At 43.4% G+C, this 19,923-nt stretch overlaps 2 protein-coding genes across 3 annotated transcripts in view; one reads left to right on the top strand and one right to left on the bottom strand.

The window, feature by feature from the left end:
* The window catches only part of LOC118556300, a 37,252-nt gene extending 17,918 nt beyond the window's left edge, over nt 1–19,334 (bottom strand). Inside the window, exons 1-6 of the mRNA XM_036130478.1 lie at nt 19,257–19,334; nt 19,065–19,164; nt 3,936–4,244; nt 3,164–3,457; nt 1,068–1,379; nt 395–657 (exon numbers count right to left, since the gene is read on the bottom strand). Of these exons, the coding sequence (XP_035986371.1) occupies nt 395–657; nt 1,068–1,379; nt 3,164–3,457; nt 3,936–4,244; nt 19,065–19,164 (1,278 nt within the window). The 5' untranslated portion in view covers nt 19,257–19,334. The remainder of the gene's footprint in view (nt 1–394; nt 658–1,067; nt 1,380–3,163; nt 3,458–3,935; nt 4,245–19,064; nt 19,165–19,256) is intronic.
* LOC110368380 overlaps nt 1–19,923 on the top strand; it is a 718,672-nt gene that overhangs the window by 515,177 nt on the left and 183,572 nt on the right. The gene's annotated exons all lie outside the window — the stretch shown is intronic.

Here is a 19,923-nt window from a genome sequence, read left to right as displayed (position 1 = left end):
TACTTGGAGTCTCTAGGAGTGCAGAAAGGTTGGTGAAGATTCCAAATTCTTTGGAAGACTTTGTTGATTAAGCTTCAATTGAAAGATCCAGTAACTATTGTGGTTCTGAAAGGACTCCAGCACCTGTTGTGGTTCTGTGCTCCTCTATAAATCTGTTTTCCTAAGTTTGATAAAAACAGCAGCAAGAACCCCCAACAGCAGGAGAACCCCAATCACTGCTCCAAGGATGATGAACATGATGGTTCTGTTGGCAGGAACTCCTGTTAAAAGACTCAAATATTACAAAGCAGGTGTTAAAAAGGCATCAAACAAATAAAAATGTATCTCAACATATACACATATTATTATAAGATGACATCATACCTTCAGTCACAGGTGGGTAGTGAGCTTCTATCTTCACTGTGTTTCCCTCAACAAACTGGCAGGTGTATCTTCTGTTGCTGCTGCTCTGAAGCTTCACAGTGAGATTAGAATCACAGCCAGTCTGTCCTCCAGACTTGAACCCAACACCTTCACCAAGCAGCTCACTTCCTGTCTCATCCACCCAGAGGAGGCTCTTCTCTGGACAAGGACCCAACCCTCTGTATCTGACCAGAGAACACTGTAATGTGAAATCTCCATCCTTTGTTGGATCAGCACCTGGTGGAGATGGAGAGACTGGAAGAAAACAAGACATTAACTTTTCAGCATAAAAATATTAAATCATCTTTTTTATAAAATGAGAAAACCAATAAAGACAACTTTTATTTTTAGGCTTATAAACAGCAGATGTTCAGTGAACATATTGCAGACTGACAGCTGACAGGAAGTAAGAAAGGTGTAAGAAGTAAGAAGGCTACAAGTTTAATTAAGGAACCTTTACTACTACACAATAAATATCACTCCATGAAAGTAATATAATTAATTGTTTAAACTATTAAAATAACAACAGATCTGGTTCCAGTCCAGGCTTCACTCAGATGATAACAACACATCATGATCTAAACAGCCAACTCCATGCAGGGACTTCAGGGTTAAGAAGGACTGATATCAGCAGGTATAAAAGTCAATGAGTTTAGATTACTCACTGCTCATCATGTTTAAATACACATCTGTGTCAAAGCGTCCTCCATCCCAAAGCTGACAGGTGTAACGTCCAGCATCCTCAGCAGTGATGTTGTTGATGATCAGAGAGCAGTTATTGTCCAACCTCAGCCTGGCAGCTCGAGCTGAACTCTGAACTTTTCCTCCATGAACTTCATGATGACGCTCCATGTTTTCAGCTCTCGTATAAAACCAGTCAACAGCGGAGCATGAGAGAGATGATGAAGGTCTTTTACAGGACAGAACAGCATCATCTCCAGCTCTGTGGTAGATATGGACTCCTTCTCCCCTGATAACTGCAGAGAAAGAATGTTTTATACAACATTTAGCTGTTAATAATATTAGTCTATGTGCTTTTCTGCCAGTTTTACTTAAACCGGTAATCCGGTTCAGAATCACCTATTATTATACTGGGTAAAATCGTAAGTCCATCCAGAAAGTAGTCAATACATTATGTATTCTGAAAAACAAAGAAAAAAATGATCTCTGTTGGAGCTGCAGACCTGTTCAAAAAGGGACTTGAAGAAACTTCCAGAAAAATCGCCAACCCTAGCTTTAAATCTTTTAAGTATTTTACAAGAACATTTTAATAGAATAGAATTCAATTTTATTGTTCACAAGTACAAGCAACAAAATGTGGTTAACTTTGCTTTTAACCCATCCCCTAGGGGAGCAGTGGGCTGCCATGTGCGGCGCCTGGGAAGCGTTCTGGGGTTAAGGGTCTTGCTCAGGGACCCAGAGTGCAGGCCCCGGAGATCGAACCGGGTACTTGCATCCTTCTCTGAGTGCTCTAACCACTAGGCCAGCACTCCCCCTGTATAAAAAGGTGTGTATTATAGGTCAAAAGCTGAAAGCAAACAGATCTTTGTTTTCAAACTACAGAAAGTTAAATACCTTTTCATAAAGTTTATAAATACCAAGCAAGGAATGTGACATTACACTGCAGTTTCTTCACAAATTCAGTAGTTTTAAGCATTATTTGTAATAAAACTTCAGTTTATACTGAAGAACTGGTTGATTTAGTGGGCTGTGGGTTGAAACTCTGTATATTATCTAACCTGGGTACTAAACAAATGTAGAACTCACAGTCTGAAGTCTCTGTGGAAAACCATGTCTCACTGAAATAAGTGGAATATCCACGTTTGTTCACAGGAGGAAACACGGTGTTGTCACTATTTGGCTCCTCAATATGTTTCAGTCCTACATTTTATTTGGCCTATTCATTTACATTGGCTTTCAATTAGGTCACGTTACTCTCAAGTCTTCCCCAGTGAAAAAAGAAACTGGTTTCTAAATTTATTGGGTCGTCCTGTTTGGTTTGACTTCCTTCTTTTCATTTTTCTCCTCTAAACAGCAGCTCTGTTTAACCAACACACCAATCACCCTCTAGAGTTAATAATAGGAGTGTAACGGTCCACAAACATCAGGATTTAGTAGATTTAGTCAGGGAGCAGTGGGCTGCCTACACTGAGTGGCATCCAGGGATCAATCTGGAGCTAAGGGTCTTTCTCAGGGAGCCATAGTGGCAGTCTGTGGATCTTCCACTCTGAACCCAGAACCTCCAGGACACAAGTGCAACGCTCTGACCACTAGGCCACCAATCCTAGAGCTGTACTGTTCTACCTCTAGTCATTAATAATGTTTTCTTTCAGCAGGTTAAAAAAGATAAAGAAATTTGGAAAGAACTGAAAACAGAGAGTTCATTGATCAGTTCAATTTGTGCCTGAAGATCTAAAGCTGATAATAATCTTTATTTAAAATAAAACAGCACACATTTGTACATTATTATTATTCATCCTAAATTACTCAAAAGTAAATAAAAGAAAAGCCACAAAACTGAATTATTGTCAGTTTTCAATCTGCTCTCAGACACGTTTTCATGTCTTTACTTCCATAAATCTCACTTAGTAGCCTACCGCTGTATGAAAAGACTGGCTTTGATTCATGGAGCTACAACCTTTGTCCTCTTTGCTTTCATGCAGGAAGTTTCAGTGTTTCTGAGCTACAGCAGATAATAAAAGAAGGTTTAAAACTATTTATATACAAGACAAAACAATCACAAAAAATTCAAGTAATTTACCTTTAAACACAGGTGTGTAGTGAGCTTCTATCTTCACTGTGTTGTTCTTAACAAACTGGCAGGTGTATCTTCTGTTGCTGCTGCTCTGAAGCTTCACAGTGAGATTAGAATCACAGCCAGTCTGTCCTCCAGACTTGAACCCAACACCTTCACCAAGCAGCTCACTTCCTGTCTCATCCACCCAGAGGAGGCTCTTCTCTGGACAATGACCCAACCCTCTGTATCTCTCCAGAGAACACTGTAATGTGAAATCTTCATCCTTTGTTGGATCAGCACCTGGTGGAGATGGAGAGACTGAAAGAAAACATTAAAATAACTTTTCAGTAGCAAAATATTATGACAACTTTTTATAAAATGAGAAAACCTACAAGGTAACTTTTATTTTTAGGGTTATAAAAAGCAGCCATTCCATGAAAACATTGCACACTAACAGCTGAGAGGAAGTAAAACAGTGGACCACTACAAGTTTTATTAATGAACCATTACTACCAGAAAATAAATAACACATGATGAAAGTAATAAAGCTAAATGTTTAATGTTTAAAAACAAACAAAATACCAACAGATCTGGTTCTAGTCTAGGCTTCACCCAGATGATAACGACACATCTTGATCTAAACAGCCAACTCTGACAGAACAACATTTTAACTTCTGACTGCATCAGATATTCATCAGAACTGCTGATGTCAGAAACATCTGTCCAACACAAGTATTTCACAAAGTTAATCAGAAGGAAAGAGTCTGACAGCGTCAGATCAAGTCTACAAACTCACTGGTCAAAACACTCAGAATCACACTGCCATCAAAGGTGGTTCCTGAACCAAATCGACAGGCGTACGCTCCAGCATCCTCAGCAGTGATGTTGTTGATGATCAGAGAGCATTTACTGTCCACATTTAACCTGGCAGCTCGAGGTGAACTCTGATCAACTTTTCCATCCTGAACCTCCAACAGAGAGCTTGAGCTTGTATCCCTGAAGTAAATCCAGGTAACAATGGAGCATGGGGAAGAAGATGAAGGACTGTTACAAGGTAGAACGACATCATCTCCAGATCTGTGATAAAGTTCTCCTCCTCTGGTGCCTGCAGCAGAGACAAAGACACATTAAAGTTTTACACACTTCATCCTTCACAAACACAATCATGAAGGTGAAATTAGTTTATTTAAGTTCCATCATGTTTGATTTATTATTATAATGTTTATTTCTTTAGAAGCTGGCTCCTTGGTTTAATTCAGAGCTGCGTTCCTTGAAGCACAATGTTAGGAAATTGGAGAGAAAATGGTGCTCTACACACCAAGAGGAATCCTACCTAATCTGGAGGGACAGTCTATTTTTGTATAACAAGACCCTTCGCAGAGTTAGAGCAGCATATTTTTCATCATTAATTGAGGAGAATAAGAATAATCCTAGATTTCTCTTCAGTACAGTTGCCAAACTTACCCAGAGCCACAGCTCTGTCGATCCATCCATTCCCTTAGCTCTTAGCAGTAATGATTTTATGGGATTCTTCATAAATAAAATTGATTCCATTAAAAATAAAATAATTGGTATCCTCCCAAACATGATTACCTCGTCCTCAGTAAGTGAGGCAGCATTGGAGGAATCCTTAGAACCTGCGCAGTGTCTGAACTGTTTAAAAGCAGTAGAGCTTTCTGAGCTATCTAAAATCTTAGCTTCATCTAAACCTTCTACCTGTATGTTAGACACAATCCCAACCAAGTTGTTTAAGGAGGTATTCCCTCTGATCAGTGGTCCTATGTTAGACATGATTAATCTATCCTTGGTAAATGGATATGTACCACAGGCTTTTAAAGTAGCTGTTATTAAACCTTTACTTAAGAAACCATCTCTTGATCAAGATGAGTTAGTGAATTACAGACCTATATCTAATCTTCTTTTCTTATCTAAAATTCTTGAGAAAGTAGTTGCTAATCAACTTTGTGAACATTTACAAAGCAATGGCCTACTTGAGGAGTTACAGTCAGGCTTTAGAGCTCATCATAGCACTGAAGCAGCTCTGGTGAAGGTCACCAATGATATTCTCATGGCCTCAGATAATGGACTTGTGTCTGTACTTGTCCTGTTAGATCTCAGTGCTGCATTTGATACAGTTGATCACAATATTCTCCTACAAAGACTTGAGCATACTGTAGGGATTAAGGGAAAAGCATTAGGCTGGTTTAAATCTTATCTGTCGGACAGATTCCAGTTTGTTCATGTTAATAATAAATCTTCCTCAAACTCTAGGGTCACTTGTGGAGTACCACAGGGTTCAGTCCTTGGACCAATTCTCTTTACTATATATATGCTTCCGATTGGCAAAATTATCAGACAGCATGGGATTAATTTCCACTGTTATGCTGATAACACTCAGCTATATTTATCCATAAATCCTGATGAATCCAATCAGTTACTTCGACTGCAGTCATGTCTTGATGACATCAAAAGCTGGATGACTTTAAATTTCCTGCATTTAAATTCTGACAAGACAGAAGTTGTAATCTTTGGGCCAGAGTGTCATGATTTGTCTTTGGATGAACCCGGACACAGCACGCACACACAGAGCTGTTCTTGAAGTGAGTTTTATTGTACAGAATGATGGGTGAATGATGAGAGGAACCAGAGTCTTTATGGACGGAGGTGAAGGGTGCGGAAGCTGGCTAGCATGAGGAACACGGGGAGACTGACCCGGAGGAGACTCGGGAGCGAAGGACTTGAAGGCGTTGAGCAGAGTTACAGAGCTGAAGACCGTGGAGCGGAGTTGCTGAGCTGAAGATCGTGGAGCGGGGTTGCAGAGCTGAAGACCGTGGAGCTGAGTTGCTGAGCTGAAGATCGTGGAGCGGGGTAGCAGAGCTGAAGATCGTGAAGCGGGGTAGCAGAGCTGAAGATCGTGAAGCGGGGTTGCAGAGCTGAAGACCGTGGAGCTGAGTGCAGAGTTGAAGATCGTTGAGCTGAGTGGCGGAACTGAAGAACGTGGAACCGAGTTGCTGGAGTGAAGAACGTTGAGCTGAGTGGCGGAACTGAAGACAGACTGAGACTGAGCTGGAGTGAACACTACGGGCCGGCAACGAGAGCAGAAAGAGGTATGTTTAAATAAGGGTGGGACCAGGTGGAGGCAGTTGCGGGTTAATTGCAGCCTGACAGGTGGAACCCATCAGGCTGCGCAGTAACGAGAGAGAGAGGGAGAGAGGCTCAGCATGCAGCCCTCACGCTGCATCCTGACAGTACCCCCCCCCCCCCAAGGCCGGACACCGGACGGCCCAGAATCTCCACGCTGGGTGGGTGGAGGGGGCCTAGGAAGGCGGGCAAGAGTCAAACTGAGAGACCAAAGAGCCAGCAAGCACCAAAGGGACCAGAGAACACTAGGGGAACCAAAGGGACCAGAGAACACTAGGAGAACCAAAGGGGTCAGAGAACACTAGTGGACCCAAAGGGGCCAGAGAACACTAGGGGAACCAAAGGGGCCAGAGAACACTAGGGGAACCAAAGGGGCCAGAGAACACTAGGGGAACCAAAGGGGCCAGAGAACACTAGGGGACCAAGGAGCTAGAGAACGCTAGGGGACCAAGGAGCTAGAGAACACTGATGTGCCAGAGCACAACTAGGGCGCGGCACATCAGGGAAAGGTACGAGCGCTTGACAGCGCCGGGGGAAAGAGCGAGCGCTTGACAGCGCCGGGGGAAAGAGCGAGCGCTTGACAGCGCCGGGGGAAAGAGCGAGCGCTTGACAGCGCCGGGGGAAAGAGCGAGCGCTTGACAGCGCCAAAGGGGAGGAACGGGCGCAACACAGCGCCAAAGGGGAGGAACGGGCGCAACACAGCGCCAAAGGGGAGGAACGGGCGTACGGAAACGCCAAGGGACGGGCGTACGGAAACGCCAAGGAACGGGCGTACGGAAACGCCAAGGAACGGGCGTACGGAAACGCCAAGGAACGGGCGTACGGAAACGCCAAGGAACGGGCGTACGGAAACGCCAAGGAACGGGCGTACGGAAACGCCAAGGAACAGGCGCACACAACGCCAAAGGGGAAGGAACGGGCGCACACAACGCCAAAGGGGAAGGAACGGGCGCACACAACGCCAAAGGGGAAGGAACGGGCGCACACAACGCCAAAGGGGAAGGAACGGGCGTACACAACGCCAAAGGGGAAGGAACGGGCCAACAGCAGCGCTAAGGAAGGTAACGGGCGTATGAAACGCCAAGGGGGAAAGGACAGGCGGGCTGACACGTCAGAGCTCAACAGCGCAAGAAAACACTGGAGCACAATAACGTACAGAGACACCGGGGGAAAGGAAAGGGCGTGCGAAAACGCCAAGGGCAAGGAACGGGCGTATGGGAACGCCAAGGGCAAGGAACGGGCGTATGGGAACGCCAAGGGCAAGGAACGGGCGTATGGGAACGCCAAGGGCAAGGAACGGGCGTATGGGAACGCCAAGGGCAAGGAACGGGCGTATGGGAACGCCAAGGGCAAGGAACGGGCGTATGGGAACGCCAAGGGGGAAAGGACAGGCGGACTGACACGTCGGAGCTCAACAGCGCAAGGAAACGCTGGAGCACCACTAACGTACAGAGACGCCGGGGGTAAGGAACGGGCGTGCGAAAACGCCAAGAGCAAGGAACGGGCGTATGGGAACGCCAAGGGGAAGGAACGGGCGTATGGGAACGCCAAGGGGGAAAGGACAGGCGGACTGACACGTCGGAGCTCAACAGCGCAAGGAAACGCTGGAGCACCACTAACGTACAGAGACGCCGGGGGTAAGGAACGGGCGTACGAAAACGCCAAGAGCAAGGAGCGGGCGTATGGGAACGCCAAGGGGAAGGTACGCCGGAGGGTGAGGGAAGCGCTGGGGCCCAAGGGACGAGATCGCCGGGGCGTGAGGGAAACGCCGAGGCACAAGGGAGAAGTTCGCCAGGGCGTGAGGGAAACGCCGGGGCGCAAGGGAAGTAACTCGCCGGGGCGTGAGGGAAACGCCGGGGCGCAAAAGAGAGGTTGCCGGGGCGTGAAGAAAACGCCGGGGCGCAAAGGTAAGTAACTCGCCGGGGCGTGAGGGAAACGCCGGGGCGCAAGGAGAGATCGCCGGGGCGTGAGGGAAACGCCGGGGCGCAAGGAGAGATTGCCGGGGCGTGAGGAAAACGCCGAGGCAGAACGGGCGCACGGCAGCGCCAAGGGGTAAGTACAGGCGTACTGATATGCTAGGGCTCAACAGCGTACGGAAACGGTGGAGCACAACTAGCATACAGAAAAGCCAGGGATGAGGACGGGCGTATGGAAACGCCAGGGAAAGGTACAGGCGGACCATAACACTAGGGCTCAACAGCGTATAGAAACGCTGGAGCACAACTGGTGTATGGTAACGCCTGGGGAAAGAACTGACGTATGGGAACGCCAGGGGAAGCAAGAACGGAGGGCGTCCTAACACGCCGGAAACACGAACGGATGGCGTCCTAACACGCCAGAAACCACGAACAGAGGGCGTCCTAACACGCCAGAAAACACGAACAGAGGGCGTCCTAACACGCCAGAATCAGGGAATGCGCCGAGCAGCAACTGGCCGATCGCACCAAAGGCTCAGCCGGCGACATGGGAGCGCCGGAGGGCTCTGGTGGCGGCTTGCATGCGCTGGGCAGCAACAGGCGGGTGCGCCAGAGGGCTCAGCCGGTGACTAGAAGTGCCGGAGGGCTCTGGCAGCGCCTAAACACAGAAGAAGACATGACAGGAGGACTAGGCCAGGGAAAACAATGGACTACTATACTAAGACAGGGACTACTAGACTAGGACGGTGGCTACAAGACTAGGACGGTGGCTACAAGACTAGGACGGTGGCTACAAGACTAGGACGGTGGCTACAAGACTAAGACGGAGGCAACAAGACTAAGACGGAGGCAACAAGACTAAGACAGGACTCGAGGGGAACTACAGAGGCTAAACGAAAAAAACCCAAAATAAACCAGAAAACCAGGAGGGGGACCGAAACCCAGAGCCAAACCACAAAACCAAGCAAAACAAGGAGACGAGGGCAGGTTCAACTAAACTGATGAAAAACTAGATAACTACAGCTAAAAATAGGAACACGAGCAGAACAGGAACTCTAAGGTGAAAACTAAAATTCAGAACCAAAATTCGAAAGCCCAAAGGGAAACCCAGAACACTTGAACCGAACTGAAAATAAACCCAAAGCAAAACAGAAACTCAAATACTTTTAAAGAAAACGGAAAAAACCTCCTAAATATTTCCGAAACACAAAATTCCTAGATAAACCAAACTAAGGCTAAACCTATATAAATTATCAGAAAGCTGAACAACTAACCAACCTAAGAACTCTAAAGGAACACTAGAAGACTGTAAAACCAAAGAATGCTAAGTAACTCAAAACCTCGGGACCAAAATAACTCAAAAACAACAACTGAAACTAGAGAACTGGATGTCTAACTAAAAAAAAACGAGAATCTGGAAAAATAAAGCTGAACTAGGTAACTAAGATCTAAGGTGGGAACTTGAGACACGCAGACAGGAACTTGAGCACGCAGACGGGAAGTTGGGCACGCAGACAGGAACTGAGGCGGGGCGGATCCTACCAGCTTCCGCACCTAGGCTCTGTGCGTGCTCGGGTTCATCCTTTGGCCGGCCCGTAACTGTCATGATTTGTCTTTGGATGAACCCGGACACAGCACGCACACACAGAGCTGTTCTTGAAGTGAGTTTTATTGTACAGAATGATGGGTGAATGATGAGAGGAACCAGAGTCTTTATGGACGGAGGTGAAGGGTGCGGAAGCTGGCTAGCATGAGGAACACGGGGAGACTGACCCGGAGGAGACTCGGGAGCGAAGGACTTGAAGGCGTTGAGCAGAGTTACAGAGCTGAAGACCGTGGAGCGGAGTTGCTGAGCTGAAGATCGTGGAGCGGGGTTGCAGAGCTGAAGACCGTGGAGCTGAGTTGCTGAGCTGAAGATCGTGGAGCGGGGTAGCAGAGCTGAAGATCGTGAAGCGGGGTAGCAGAGCTGAAGATCGTGAAGCGGGGTTGCAGAGCTGAAGACCGTGGAGCTGAGTGCAGAGTTGAAGATCGTTGAGCTGAGTGGCGGAACTGAAGAACGTGGAACCGAGTTGCTGGAGTGAAGAACGTTGAGCTGAGTGGCGGAACTGAAGACAGACTGAGACTGAGCTGGAGTGAACACTACGGGCCGGCAACGAGAGCAGAAAGAGGTATGTTTAAATAAGGGTGGGACCAGGTGGAGGCAGTTGCGGGTTAATTGCAGCCTGACAGGTGGAACCCATCAGGCTGCGCTGTAACGAGAGAGAGAGGGAGAGAGGCTCAGCATGCAGCCCTCACGCTGCATCCTGACACAGAGTCTTCAAAAAATAAAGTTCTTAATCAATCACTTAATCTGGATGGCAATAACTTGGCCTCTGGTAATAAAGTTAAAAAACTTGGTGTTGTTTTCGACCAAGACATGTCATTTAAATCCCATATTAAACAGGTTTCCAGAGTTTCCTTTTTTCACCAACGGAATATCGCCAAAATTAGAAACATTCTGTCCAAGGGTGATGCTGAAAAACTAGTCCATGCATTTGTTACTTCAAGGCTGGACTATTGTAATTCTTTACTATCAGGAAGTCCACAAAATGCAGTTCAAAGTCTTCAGCTGATCCAAAATTCTGCGGCAAGAGTTCTGATGAAAATCAACAAGAGGGATCATATTTCTCCAATTTTAGCTTCCCTTCATTGGCTTCCTGTTAAATCAAGAATAGAATTTAAAATTCTCCTTCTAACGTATAAAGCCCTTTTTGACAAAGCTTATAGTTAGAGTGGTTCATGTTACCCTGAGCTATCTCTATAGTTGTGCTGTGATAGGCCTAGGCTACTGGAGGACATCAGGGTCTAATTTTCTCACTCTACTGATTTCTACTGTTCTCCAGTTTTGCATTGCATTACATTGAAATGACTGTCGTCATTTGAGCTTTTAACTTTTTGCTCTCTCTCTTTTTCTTCATAGTGTCATGGTTGAGTTTTGGTTTGGCTTTGTTTTTCTGTTATTTTAATTTTTTCATCTCTTTTGAGTTAGGTTTAATTTTATTTATTGTTTTCAGTCATCAGTTATTTTCTGTCAATTTTCACTTCACCTCCTCAGCAGTCAGTCACACCTGATAATCATTTGCTTGTTAATTAGTCAGACCCTTGTTTCACCTGTTAGTGCTCTATTTAAACCTCCCTCTGTCTTCAGTTCAGCACTGGGCTGTCATCTGCTATCCACCACTCCATGCCAGTACCTCTGTAAGTCGTTTTATTCTGGGTTCGTTCCTGGAGAAGCTCTGCTCTTTGTCCAGGTGTCTTCAGTGAACTGCTAACCTGTCAAGCCGCCCTGGAGAATCTCTGCTCTGTGCCACGGTGTCTCCAGAGATCTGCTAACCTGACTAGCCGCTCTGAGAAAGCTCTGCTCAGTGCCCTGGTGTCTCCTGCAATTTGCTAACTAAGTAGCACTGAGCTTCCTGGCCACTTAAATTATTGTGGACTCTCGCTCCGGGCCGTCAGCTCCTGCCATCACCTACATCTCTGACCTTCTGCAGCCCTGAACCTCCGGTCTTCATCTTCTGCCATCCAGCACACTTCCTTAAAATTAAAAACTCTTAAGCTTTAGTCCCGTGTGTGCTTCCTGAGTTCTTCGGTAAACAAATCATGACACATAGTAGGTACACCTGGTCTGGCGTTCTGTTAACTGTGACATCATCCAGTGAAGACGGCTCACCCGCTACTACCATCTAATGTAGAACAGATTACTGGATCAATGTGTGCTTCTGTGCTTTTTTTTTTTTTGTCTCTCTTGTTGTGTCTCTGCTCTGTCTTCTGTAACCCCAGTCGGTCGAGGCAGATGACCGTTCATACTGAGCCCGGTTCTGCTGGAGGTTTTCCTTCCCGTTAATGGGGAGTTTTTCTTCCCACTGTCGCTTCATGCTTGCTCAGTATGAGGGATTGCAGCAAAGCCATGTACAATGCAGACGACTCTCCCTGTGGCTCTACGGTTCCCCAGGAGTGAATGCTGCTTGTCGGGACTTTGATGCAATCAACTGGTTTCCTTATATAGGACATTTTTGACCAATCTGTATAATCTGACCCAATCTGTATAATATGATTGAACTTGATTTTGTAAAGTGCCTTGAGATGTCATGTTTCATGATTTGGCGCTATATAAATTGAATTGAATTTATTTACTACCTTTAAAAAAAGCTATTTTAGATATTTTCCTCTCGACAATAACTGAAATTTTTTCGTCATCAGTTTGAGAACAAAGAAAAAACTGTTGAATCTAAATTTTCTGAACATGTTCAAATATATATTATAAAAAACCTAATTGACTAATACATGCTACACAAATTAATTAATCCTCATATCTCTATAAATATCACAGTAAACCAAAGTGTCCTTTAATCTTTCTCAGCCTCATCAGAAAGAAAACAGATCTTTACCTTCAAACTGAAGCACAACGATCAGAACCAGTTCCAGAACCAACATCTTCTGTTCTTCTATCAGCTGCTGAACACTGAGAGACTTTTCTCTGCTGCAGAACAGTTTTAACTGAAGGACCTGATTGTAAAGAACATAAAACATCACATCAATGACGTTTCATTTATATATATATATTTTGTACAACATGATGTAATTCCTTAGCATGAGCCGTCAAAGAGGAACTGTGACGTCTGCTAATGAGCTGCAGTCAGTCCACTAACAGCCAGCAGCTCTGAGACTCTGCAGACAGAGCAGTTAAACCGAGTCAGAACAGAATCCAAAAAGGTCAAAATGGACCCCTGACAGCAGAGGGGTCAGACTCAGACACATGGGTCAAATTCGGTCCATGGGATCACTCCAAATGTCTACTAGAGTTGACCCACTACTGCACTTATTATGTCTTAGTTGGTTTGCAGTTTGTAGTGCTCTCTCTTTTTTTCTTATTTAGACCTTTAGGGTCTAAATTAGACAGAGTCTTAAAACTCAATTTTTCTTCCAGTCAGACTGGTAGATTCTCCTACTTTCCCTACTATTCTTTTATCTGTGAGGGATTTTGTTTCTTTTCTTACTCTTTCTTTCAGGAATACAGACTATTTTTGCTGCAATAATCACTAGAACAGCATTTTCTATCAACTTTATTTTATACTTTTTTGGTAGACATACACCTTGAAACATATTAAAATATATGATTATCTCTGAGTCTTGATTTTTTTTCTTGCCGCTTTCAGCGTCGCCTCTAGGTGGCACTAGAGGGCTATAAATCCCAGCCTTTCACTTTGCTTTAATCCAGGGACATCCAGGGTTTGTCCTCTTCAGACAGAACAAAATGTGTCCAAAGGTCGTTTTTCCACCTGGGAGAATTGCTTTAAACTCCCCTTTAGTTATTAAAATAAAGAAAATATATAATTATACTGTATTTGTCAGCACAATTATATATTTAAACAAATTGCATCTTCTGCATCTATAGCCTGTCCCTTAGGGAGCAGTGGACACATTATGGCACTGGGAACAATTTGGGGCAAAGAGTCTTGCTCAGGAACCAGTGGCAGTCTGCGGGGATCGAACCCGTGCACTTGCAGTCCTGTTCAGAGCTCTAACCACTGGTCCACCACTCTCCAGTTCTAGATTTCACCTTGGGCTTGTTGCTGATTCTTTTAAAGAACTTCCTCAGCGGTATGTTGACTTGTGCAGCTTTCTGTCTTCCTCAGGACTGCTTCACCCTTTATAAACTTTTTACTAAACTAATAAACTGCCTCCACATACAGTGATGCGTCATGTCTGTCTGTCTTCTAATGCTCCACATTTCTATTTGTAACGTTGCATTTTGTAAAATATATTTTTCTCTACCCAGTTTTCTACAACCTTTTTCATCTGCAGCCACTCTTTTGGATCTTGTTTAGTCCACATCTGTCGCAGTTTTTATCTTTATCTGTAGGTCCAAACTTTCTCTTGCTGAGCTGCACAGCAGCAACTGTCGCTGACTCCTCCTCACTGACAAATAATTTAAACTGTATTCTGGTTCTTCCTGACGGCAGACACTAACTTCTCTTTACAAAGTAACATCCGCTTCTTTTAATAGCTGCTCGATTTGGTTTCTAATCATAGAATCACGGCTGTGTGCAGACGTGACAGCATTATGAGCTCCGTGCAAAATATCTAGTTCCGTACGGCAGCTCTTTGGGGTCAAACGGAATGCAGATGATAACAGTATTAATACACCATAATCATATTGTAATCGATTCTGAAGACATACCGTTCTTTTGTTCCGTTATTTATCTTTTTTCTGTCATTTTTCTTTTGGCAGTAAGCAAGAAACTGAACGTGTGCATTACTGCCCCCTGCTGGTTTGGAGTGTAGGAAACAATGCTGCACTTCAACGTGGGTATTTACTTGCCCCTAATCATATTCTATTGATCAACTTCGTTTTTCTAAAAAATATATACAATTTTTAATAATTTTACATCATGGCTCTTTTTGCTGTGGAACTGTGTGAGGAACTGTAACGTCTGCTAATGAGCTGCAGTCAGTCCACTAACAGCCAGCAGCTCTGAGACTGTGCAGACAGAGCAGTTAAACCGAGTCAGAACAGAATCCAAACAGGTCAAAATGGACCCCTGACAGCAGAGGGGTCAGACTCAGACACATGGGTCAAATTCGGTCCATGGGATCACTCCAAATGTCTACTAGAGTTGACCCACTGCTGCACTTATTATGTCTGAGTTGCTTGCAGTTTGTAGTGCTCTCTCTTTTTTTCTTATTTAGACCCAGGAGCTTTATTTCAACCTACTTCACTCAAGAAACCCAGCCAAGAACAGCTTAAACATTGGTTGAAATGTAGAGGCCTTAAAATGAGCGTAAAGAAAGCAGCAGTATTATTACACTGCTCTCTTGTTGCATGGCAGAAAAAAACAGAAAAAAAAAAACAGAAAAGGGCATTTTGTTCGGAAAAAAAAGCATAGCCCAAAAAAGCGACTTCATGTTCAAAAAGAAACCCAAGAAGCCGCAAAAACTAACTCACGAGAGTTACAAGTGACTTTAGAGACAAACAAGCCCGAAGTCGCTGATAATAAAACTTCATGTGGTCACAATCATCATATCGGAAGTCACTCCAGCAGATACTAATGCAGCGTAGTTTTGTTGTTGCCATATTATGGCTGTTGAGGTGATATTCAGGACAGATCTGTTCTCTATTTGACTCATTCAAGTAAACAATTTAAGTTTTACCACTCTGTTTGTATGACCACAAGATGGCCGCGCTGTTTTAATTTTGTAACTTGACTTCAGTTGAGGAATATTAATCATCTTCACTGAGCTGTACCTGGCCACTAACCCTGCTATTTTCTCCACAGTGATTCCAGTACATGCTCCAGTCAGTTCCTGTTCCAGCAACACCAGTTTATCCTCAATAAACATTGTTAAACATTCATTCTCTGGGTTCAGCTTCTGTTGGGTCATTACACCAGCCAACTCCCTGCAGGGTTCAGAGGTGAGTTCAGCCCAAACCTTGTTTAGAGTAAAGCATTTTAAGACTGAAGTCAACAAATAACAGAGCTGATGGATACTCAGAACATGGTCAGCTCCAGTGATGATTTGTACCAGGCAAAGCAGCAATCTAAGACATATCAGAGTGCTTTATGAGGAAACATTAAATATTTACACTAATGCATCCCAATAAATTAAAAGGAGCCTGATTCAGTTAACTGGTTCCAGTGTTTAAGTAATGTTAGTGGTAATTAAACACCAAGACAAGGCCAGATGATCCTAAGAACCAGAGCTATCCAAGCTCCAGGACAGCTTCTACATAAGGGGAGAAATAGACCAACAACCCACCAACAGACAAATAAATCTTTGTGGGCTCATGAACACAAACCTAGTGCCCGGCAGGTTTTTTGTCTTTTAGTTTCGCTGATCTATACCAGTTTTGGTTCTAATTAGTTTTAATGAGGTTCTGATTCAGCTGCTTGTAGCTTTGGTTTTGGGAAGCAGGGTAGCTGCTCTCCACACTCTGTTTTATATCTGCACAATTTTGAGAAATGTATCATTATAATTCTTCTTGGACACAGCCCAGACCTCTATGATTAAAGAATTATCTGTAGCTTCAGTGATGGATGCAACAAAGAGCCCAATCATAAGAAGCTGTTCTAAACTACATCAGCTGCCCATACTGAGAGGTCTTTTTCACCCTCCATCCTCTAAAGATGTTTTTAGTGTAATGTTGGTCCAATGGTAACTGTTGCTGTGCTGCAGCTTGAACAGATCCTGTTCTCAGTGGATGTTTTAGGAGTGATTCTATCCAGTGAAGCTACAGGTGACAGCGGTCCTTTGGTATTTTATCAACATCAGTGGTGAGTGTTTTTTAACCTTTAGTTTATTGTGATTGTGTTAATTATGTGTGAGCTGCTAAACAACATGAGAGTTGACAGAAACCCAGAGGTCAAGTTCTAACAGACTGGAAGAGAGCTGATGTTCAATGTGGGCAGTAAGTTCTAGATTGAGGCTCACTTTGACTTCCACTTGCACTGGACCCCCCTGAAACCTGGCTTGCCCTCCCATATGAGCCAACCAGGAGGGAGGGCCAATCTAACCCCCAAGAAGGGTTGAAGAAGATGAGATAGAATGGAGTCTAAAATGAATATTAGGAACAGATGAGGATAGGAGGAAATCAGGATTATAAATAAAGCATTGTTCTTATTTTTCCAAAATGCAAAACTAAAACATAAACTATAGTAGGTGGATGCTATAGTTAAACACTGATGTGCAGCAAATCTAGTACCTGTTGTGGTGCTGTGATCCTTTTTAACTCTGGTTTTCCTGAGTTTGAAAAAAACAGCAGCAAGAACCACCAGCAGCAGGAGAACACAGATCACTGCTCCAAGGATGATGAAGATGATGATGATGATGATGTATCTGTTGGCAGGAACTGATGATGATGTATCTGTGAGCAGGAATACACTTAAAGTTTACAAAACATGCAATGCAGAAGGTACAACAAATCTGAATGAAAACAAAAATATTAACAGATATTACTTGATCTGAAGACAAATATATATTATAAGATGACATCCTACCTTTAAACACAGGTGTGTAGTGAGCTTCTACCTTCACTCTGTCTTCCTCAACAAACTGGCAGGTGTATCTTCTGCTGCTGCTGCTCTGAAGCTTCACAGTGAGATTAGAATCACAGCCAGTCTGTCCTCCAGACTTGAACCCAACACCTTCACCAAGCAGCTCACTTCCTGTCTCATCCACCCAGAGGAGGCTCTTCTCTGGACAAGGACCCAACCCTCTGAATCTCTTCAGAGAACATTGTAATGTGAAATCTCCATCCTTTGTTGGATCAGCACCTGGTGGAGATGGAGAGACTGGAAGAAAAATGAAAACTGTTGTCTCAGTCTGAGAGATGTAGAAGAAACTTTCTATAAAATGAGAAACTTAATATACAACTTTATCTCATGCTGTGAAGAGTAGAATGAAAACATGATAGTTATAAATACTCTATGTTGAAACTTTAGATGTTGTCTCCATGTTACTTGGTGTATGATCTGCACTAATATTGCAGATCTGAGCAGATTTTCATCAGCATGATGGAACAAAACTAGAAATCTTTCCAAATGAAAGTCAATGATCCAGAGGTTTGATCAAACCATTTAACCACACAATGCAAGATCAACTAGTTGAATCTAAACAGCCCCACAGCAGCCGAGCACAACGTTCATTCTGATGAGCCCACTTCCTGATGTCAGGGTCCTCAAAGCTTGGCCCCGCCTTTAGCTCAACCAGGAAGCAGCACACACCCAACAAAGGTCACTCAGCATAAAGTATTTCTGTTTTTTTCTTGGTAAAATAAAATTATTATAACCTTTCCTCAGCCAGTGAGTTTCATTTGATCATTAAAAATTAGTAATGCAATGAATAAATCTTTTAAATACATTTTAAATATCAGATATCTGACTGTAAAGTCAAACTAAGTGTGGACTGATGTGTGGTTGAAGCCATTCACAGCGCTGAATAAATGATTCTCACTCTGACAGAACAACATTTTAACTTCTGACTGCATCAGATATTCATCAGAACTGCTGATGTCAGAAACATCTGTCCAACACAAGTATTTTAGAAAGTTAATCAGAAGGAAAGAGTCTGACAGCGTCAGATCCTTCAAGTCCACAAACTCACCGGTCAAAACACTCAGATGTACATAGACATCAAAGATTCCTGAATCAGGTCGACAGGTGTACCATCCAGCATCCTCAGCAGTGATGTTGTTGATGATCAGAGAGCATTTACTGTCCACATTTAACCTGGCAGCTCGAGGTGAACTCTGAACAACTTTTCCATCCTGAACCTCCAACAGAGTGCTTGTATCTCTGCTGTAAATCCAGGTAACAATGGAGCATGAGTAAGAAGATGCAGGACTGTTACAAGGTAGAACGACATCATCTCCAGGTCTGTGATAGAGATAAAGTTGTCCTCCTCTGGTGCCTGCAGCAGAGACAAAGACACATTAAAGTTTTACACACTTCATCCTTCACAAATCATGAAGGTGAAATTAGAAATATAGGGTTAACTAATTATTTTCTGTCACGTTTGATTCATTGTTGTTCATTGTTTTTTTTATTTAAAACCTTTTTATAATGCTTCTTTAGATATTTAATTTCAACAGTAATCAACATTGTAATCATGTCAATTCCTGTCAGACTAGACGTTTTTAAAGAAATGTTGAATCAGAATTTTCTGAACATGTTTTTTATGTATTTGGTAAAACCTGATTGACTAATACATGCTACATAGATATATTTCTCCAAATACTAAATGTTAATTCTCATATCTCTATAAAATATCATAGTAAACCAAAGTGTCCTTTAATCTGTCTCAGGTTCATTAGAAAGAAAACAGATCTTTACCTTCAAACTGAAGCACAACGATCAGAACCAGTTCCAGAACCAACATCTCCTGTCCTTCTATCAGCTGCTGAACACTGAGAGACTTTTCTCTGCTGCACATCTGAAACTACTGATGTTATTTCCTCTTTGTCTCTGAATTAATGGATGAGAATAACTTCACACAAACACCCACCACGTATTCTGTCATTTTACCCTTGTCACGCTTGAATTCTTTTTTTCTTCTTCTCAGGAGGCGGTCCAAGATGGTGCTGTGAGTGTATGACTTTAGCTAAGATCCGTCACCAAAGTTACTGCAGTGAAAATGTGACCAGAACAGTTCTTCCTTTAATGAAACTGCAATCAAAATAAGATCTGTCCTCCTTTCAAATTGACAAACTTAAACTATGAGAAAAGGAAGAAACGTAGGATAGTAAACGGAGAAGTGGAGAAGCAGATGTTATCTTGGCTGATAGCATTTTGGCTAACAGCACCGGCTGGTAATGATCTGATGGAAAGGATCTAATAATCAGTATGATGGATTAAAACAAAATCCCTTCTCTGCCTGTTAGTCGAACAAAACCTCCCAACAACACTTAGACTTAAGATAAGATAGTCTTTATTGATCTCACATTGGAGAAATTCACTTGTCACATCGGCTCAATAGTCAGTCAATAGTCTGGAGTAGGAAAGGGTGCATCAATTATATACAGTGGATCAAAAAGAAAAATGAGAAAAACATGAGAATATAAAAAAATACAAAAGAAATCTGAGTAGGCAGATGATGTCATGTGTACTTCCCGGTTATAACTGAACTGAGTGAAGTGCAAACAATACAGAGTCCTTTCTGGAGCAATTCTCCCTGTAAGGCAAACTGCAGGCT

This window comes from Fundulus heteroclitus, unplaced genomic scaffold, assembly GCF_011125445.2.
Source record: "Fundulus heteroclitus isolate FHET01 unplaced genomic scaffold, MU-UCD_Fhet_4.1 scaffold_36, whole genome shotgun sequence".
NCBI classification, from domain to species: Eukaryota; Metazoa; Chordata; class Actinopteri; order Cyprinodontiformes; family Fundulidae; genus Fundulus; species Fundulus heteroclitus.
This window is presented reverse-complemented; position numbering and strand designations above follow the sequence as displayed.